The following is a 6,129-nucleotide window of genomic DNA, read 5'->3' on the forward strand; positions in this document are numbered from 1 at the left end:
AAACAAACAAAAAAAGATGTGAGCAGCCATGTCAGCAAATGCTCTAAACTGCTGAGCCACATCTCTGACCTTGCTTTGTTTTTTTTTAAAATGATGCTCAGGATTAAATAAAAGCCCTGCATGCACTAGGCCAGTGTTTTCCCCTGAGCTACCCTCCAGGCTATTGCTGTTTTAAAAAACAGAGTTGTATTCGAATTCCTACTCTAAATACTCTGTTCATTTTCTCAGCAGCGGCTTCGTCCCTTTGCTGTTAGTAAGGATTAAGGCACATTTCCCTTAGGACTACATAAGCTGTTTCTTTAACTACTTTGTTTTTGCAGTGCTAGGGGTTAAAACACTTCCTTCAATGAGTTCTTGCTATGTTGCCCAAGTTGGCCTAAATCTATAGGCTCAAGTGATCCTCCTGCCTCAAATTTTGCAGTAACTGTGACTAAAGATGTAGTATTAATTTTTATTTTATTTTATTTTATTTCTGAGAACAGGGTCTCATGAAGTTAGGCCTGATCTTGAACTTGCTCTATAGTGGAGGATAACCTTGAATTTATATGATCTTCCTGTCTCTACCTCTCAAGTGCTGGGATTCCAGGTGTGCCACCACTCCCAGCTGCTTACTCAGTGCTAAGGATTGAACCCAGGGCCATGTGTATGGCAGGTACTGAGCTATAGCCTCAGCTCTTTATCCTTGTTTTGTTTTGTTTTTAAATTATATTTATCTAATTTGGCATATATGTTTATTCATGCTGGCTTGGAACTCACTGTGTAGACCAAGCTGGCCTTGAATTCACAGCGATCCACCTGCCTCTGCCTCCTCAGTGGTTGGATTACAGAGTATATACATGTGAGTGTGTGCATATATTTCAGAGAAACCAGGAGAGGGCATCAGATTCCCTGGAATGGACTACAGGTAGCCGGGAGCCACCTGATGTCCTGGGAGCAGACTTGGTCGGTCCCCTGTAAAATCGGTACACACTCTTATCTGCTGAGCCGTCTCTCCAGCTCCCGTTACTCTCTTAAGTTTTATTTGATAGGTATTTTGCCTGAGTATATGTAAGGCACTGTATGTGTGTCTTGGAAGCTAGAAGAGATATGTCACGTCTCTTCACCTTTTGGAAGCAGGGTTTCTCTGTGTAGCCCTGACTGTTCTGGGTCTCTGTAGACCAGACTGGCCTCGAATTCAGAGATCCATCTGCCTCTGGCTCCTGAGTGCTAGGATTAAAGGCGTGGCCACCACTCACACCACCACGTGTTTGTTTCTTTCTTTTTCTCTTTTTTAAAAGGTTGAGTGTCTTTATGTTGCCTAATCTGATCTTGAACTCCTCTTCCAGGCGTCTCAGCCTCCCAAGTAGCTGGGACTATTCAGGCACACAGCACGCAAACCTAGCCTTCTTTATAACTTAACATTCTAACCCATGCCTTTTTTTTCAATGTTAGAAATTCTTCAAAACCATCATTTAGACTTGGGCAGGTAATGTTTCCTTCAGGAGGGTCTGGAGTGGTTGGTTCCTGGGCAGGAGCTCTGGGTTGTCATAGCCGTGTGTTGGCTCTGCCAGCCACTTTGGCAGTCAGCAAAACTCCAGAGAACAGATGAGTACAATCCTGTCAGAGGTACGGCCCCAGCAGCTTATCTGTCTCTCACTCCTTTGCGCCAGAATCCACCTCATTGCCTGGAGATCACACCACCATCTTCAGAAAAGCTGGTCTCGGTGATGCGATTAAGTGACCTTTCTACAGAAGACGACGATTCAGGTCACTGTAAAATGAACCGTTACGATAAGAAGATTGACAGTCTAATGAACGCGGTCGGTTGTCTCAAATCTGAGGTAAGGGAGCTGGTAGGCTGCATAGCTGGTACCCTGAGGACAAGCAGGTTGGGCTAAACTGGTTAGCCTGTGGATGCTTCCCTCAGGCTGCCTCTGTGGGTCTCCCATCTGTCCTCAGCAAGCCTTCCCATGGCATCTATTTGGAGTGGTCAGTGGGCAGCTTGAGTTTCCACCATACTGGGAGCTCTCTCTGAATATTTAGCTTTTCTGGTACTCTCAGTGGGTGCCCAGATGTGGTTCTGGTGTAAGCCCTTGTTTGTTTGTTGTGTGAGGCATCGTCTCACTATATAGCGCTGGTGGCCTCAGACTCGGGGCTACTGGGGGCTGCAGTTTCAGGAGCAGATACAGTGTCTGAAAAATAGAGCACAGCCGTGCTACTGAGAAAAGCCGAACAGGATAGAGGAGACAAAGCAAATCTCTCTTCACATATGGCAGGGATACTTGTGGGGAGGGAGATGGGAATGGAGCTGGAAACAGCCCACATGTAGACCGCGACCTGGAAGCAGGGAGGGCTGGCATTAAAAGCCAGTTCCTGACTGCTAAGGTACCTATGTCTTTTTAACTCCACTCTACTGGAGGTTCTAAGACCTTTCTGGCAAACAGGCCCTCTTACCCCATAGCCACTGTGCTTTTTTTGTGACATCTTTCCTCCTGTGGCATGCCAACTGCACTGCTATGGCTGCCCGACCCCACCCTGGCTGGCATGCATCACCTGGCTTCTTTGTATTCAGGTTCTTCATGTATGCCCGGAGGAGGAAGACAGTCAATGTTTATGTGTCTGTTTACTGGGACAGTGTCCAGAAGCTCCCGAACACAGAGCCCTATCGCTTTCCTTAGTAGGATTACATGGAGCAATGGATCTTCAGGGTCGAGCCAACTTTTTTGCTTCCCTTTCCTGTATCCCCTTTCCAAGGTCAAGATGCAGAAAGGTGAACGCCAAATGGCCAAAAGGTTCCTGGAGGAGAGGAAGGAAGAGCTGGAGGAGGTAGCACACGAGCTTGCAGAGACGGAGCATGAGAACACGGTGCTCAGACACAATATCGAGCGTATCAAGGAGGAGAAGGACTTCACCATGTAAGGGACCAGGCAGGGTCACACCTGCCTGCTGGCCCAGAGTCCTGGAAGCAAAATGAAGACAGTGGAGGGAGGCAGCTCTGGTAGTGCCTGTGGGGAGCCAGCACAGCATATGGCTGTCCCTGGAGGGAAAGAAGGTCCCAGTGGTGGTGGTGTGGATAGTGGACAGAGAACTCCTTTAAACAGGGGCTGTTGGGAAAACAGGACTGTGGGGTTAGGCAGGTAGGCATTGGAAGAAGAAAAGTGGAGAACATTTTGTGGGGAGACCCAGGGTAGACATTATTTACCCTGAGCAATAGGATGTAGGTCATGGCTGGCTGCAAAGGGCGAAAGCTGCCACAGAGATTCCGGGACTTGGAGTGTTGGCATAACTTTATAGATCTATACTTGTAAATATAGAATCCATGGCCTGCACATAGCATGCTCTGAGCCACAACCCCCCAGCCTGTTGGGTAACACTTTGAGGATGTGGGGAACACTTTTAAAAGCTGAGCAGTGACTAGGCATGGTCATATATGCCTGTAGACACAGTAACAGGACGTAGATCCAGCAGGATTGGGAATTCAAGCCCAATCCTTGCGACATAGCAAGTTCCAAAGCCAGCCATGGGTACTAGAGACCCAGACTCAAACAGCCAGAGCAACTGATGAGAAGGGGTAAGTGAGTTCAAGACCATGGAGGTGGTCCTGATAGTCAAGGCCATAGGCCATGCCGTGGGGCCCCTGGGTAGAGCCTCTGTTCTCATACTGAAGCAGGTGTGTCTCTGGGCCCTCATCCTTCCAGAAGGCTACCTGGGTGGGAAGGGCTGTCTGCACCTCTTCCTCATTGTTTCTTAGCAGGAAACATTTCTCAGTGTTTCTTGAGGGAGTCTCTCAGGCCATTGTGAGGTGGGCATCAGAGCTCTGGGTAGGCTGGGCCCTGCTGGCTCTCAGGAATCCTGTTTTTCTGGCCCCAGGCTTCAAAAGAAACACCTCCAGCAGGAGAAGGAATGCCTCATGTCCAAACTGGTGGAGGCTGAAATGGATGGAGCAGCGGCTGCCAAGCAGGTCATGGCCTTGAAGGACACCATTGGGAAGCTGAAAACCGTAGGTGGAGCCAGTGGATGGGTGGGGGTGGGTGGGGGCGGGGGCTTTACGAAGTCATCAGACTGACTTTATGACATCTCCAGGCTGGGGGAGGGCACACCTAACTGCTCTGTCCCAACCCCCCCCACACACTCTCATTTCTTGGGCCTTGGTCCCTTGAAGATGACCTCTGTGGATCAGGGCATCTAAGGAGACCAAACCATGGGCCACTTGGGATCACAGTGAGTCAAGGCATGTGGTTGATTCCTGCGAGTGTCAGCCACCAAATGTTGCCATCTCTCTTGCCTTCCTGCAGGAAGCCTGCCCTTATCACACTCACTTACACGGAACACTCCATCCCCCACGCCACCCTCCCCTTCCCCACACCCACTTCAGGACCCCTATCCTTGACCCCTGTGCTTCAGTGCCTCTAGTCTTGGCTGCTTGGCACCTCCACCTCTTGAAGCACTCTGCCTGTCTCCCCCTGCACTGTGTAACATATGCTTCTCCTCCAGGAGAAACAGATGACTTGCACCGACATCAACACCTTAACAAGGCAGAAGGAACTTCTCCTGCAGAAGCTGAGCACCTTTGAGGAGACCAACCGCACCCTCCGAGATCTGTTGAGGGAACAGCACTGCAAAGAGGTGAGCATCTGACCTGGGGTACTTGGAAAGGACCAGGGAGGGACTCAAGGCTGGGATACGTGGTGTTTGGTACTGTCACAGCTGGTCTGGAAGCAGAAGGTCCAGAGCAATCTCAGAAGGCACTTCGAGGAGTCGAGAGGGGGCTCCCAGACCGAAAGTTTCTTCCCTTCCTCTTTTTCTTTCTCCTCCCTCCTCTCTCCTTTGAATATTAAATGTTGTAGCCTAAGTTGACTTCAAGCTCACGGTCTTCCTACATCAGCTTTCAAAATGCTGGAGTTGGGTGGGAGCCACCACATCTCCCTCAGGCTGCCTTTTAGGTAGAAAAGTGAGTCATGGCTGGTGTCCACAAATAGAATGGTTTCACCTGATTTTCTTAGTTCCATGTGTACACTATTCAAATATAGTGGATTGTGCATGTTATGTCAGCCCCTTAGAGTCTGAGGGACGTCTGGAAGTTTGAAGCCCATTTGGGCTGTATAGTGAAGCTGTGTTCTAAATAAACATTTTAAAAGGACAGAGAGAAATTAGAGGGGACAAAAGAGCTGGCGATAGTGCTCAGTGTTGGAACCTTGCTTCTCACACACAGGCCTCTCTTTAGGTTAAATTCCTTGCACCACAGAAACCTAGGTATTGTGTGCACACATGTATATGGTGCATATATATGTACACACATATCATGACATATGGAGATCAGAGAATAATTTTGTGGAGTTGGTTCTCCTACCTTATGTGACTTCTGGGAATCAAACTCCAGTTACTACGCTTCCATAGTAAGCGGAGTCCTCTAGGAGGCCTCTTTATTTAATTCTGAGAAGGGTCTCATGCAGCCCCAGCTTGGCTAGAGCTTACTCTCTAGCTGAGGACGAGCGTGAACTCTAGGTCCTTCTGTGTGCACCTCCCAGAGGGCCCCCTGTCCTGGGTGCACCTTCCAAGTGACCTACTTCTGGCTCTGTCTCCTGAGTGGCAGGACTAAAGATGCATGCCCCCACTCCCTGCCCTGAAACACTGACTTTGAGAGAATAGGAGAGTGACAATAAGGCAGTAGTAGTCCTTTTCCGGGGAGGTAAGTGTCTCGTTTGATGGCTGTCCTGGGACTCATGTCCTGCTACTCGCACTTCTTAAGTGCTGGGGTCCCAGGCCTGAGCTGTCACACCTGGCTTCAGCGTGCTGTTCTGTGATGGATAGGTGTACTTTATGGACTCAAGATAATTGTATATAAGATATGTATTGCAGATTTGTGGGAACAACACTTAGAAGCTACTAACTTTTTTTTGGTAGTTTGTTACTAACCAGAGTCATTATGTTGTGTGGTCGGTCTTTTGAACTTATTATCTTATAGTTGAAAAAAATTTCTTAAAGATTTACACTGTGTGTGTGTGTGTGTGTGTGTGTGTGTGTGTGTGTATGTATGAATGCAGTGCCTGCAGAGGTGGAGTTACAGGCAGTTTGTGAGCTGCTATTGGGTGTTAGGAACTGAACTCAGGCCCTCTGCAAGAGTAGTTTGCACTCTTTTTTTTTTTTTTT

At 48.5% G+C, this 6,129-nt stretch overlaps 1 protein-coding gene across 8 annotated transcripts in view; it reads left to right on the forward strand.

The window, feature by feature from the left end:
• Odf2 (outer dense fiber of sperm tails 2) overlaps positions 1 to 6,129 on the forward strand; it is a 44,012-nt gene that overhangs the window by 11,328 nt on the left and 26,555 nt on the right. For all 8 annotated transcript variants that reach the window (XM_029536052.1, XM_029536047.1, XM_029536048.1 and 5 more), the window contains exons 5-8: positions 1,650 to 1,820; positions 2,734 to 2,894; positions 3,850 to 3,979; positions 4,474 to 4,605. In XM_029536052.1, the coding sequence (XP_029391912.1) occupies positions 1,650 to 1,820; positions 2,734 to 2,894; positions 3,850 to 3,979; positions 4,474 to 4,605 (594 nt within the window). The remainder of the gene's footprint in view (positions 1 to 1,649; positions 1,821 to 2,733; positions 2,895 to 3,849; positions 3,980 to 4,473; positions 4,606 to 6,129) is intronic.

This window comes from Mus pahari, chromosome 3, assembly GCF_900095145.1.
Source record: "Mus pahari chromosome 3, PAHARI_EIJ_v1.1, whole genome shotgun sequence".
NCBI lineage: Eukaryota > Metazoa > Chordata > Mammalia > Rodentia > Muridae > Mus > Mus pahari.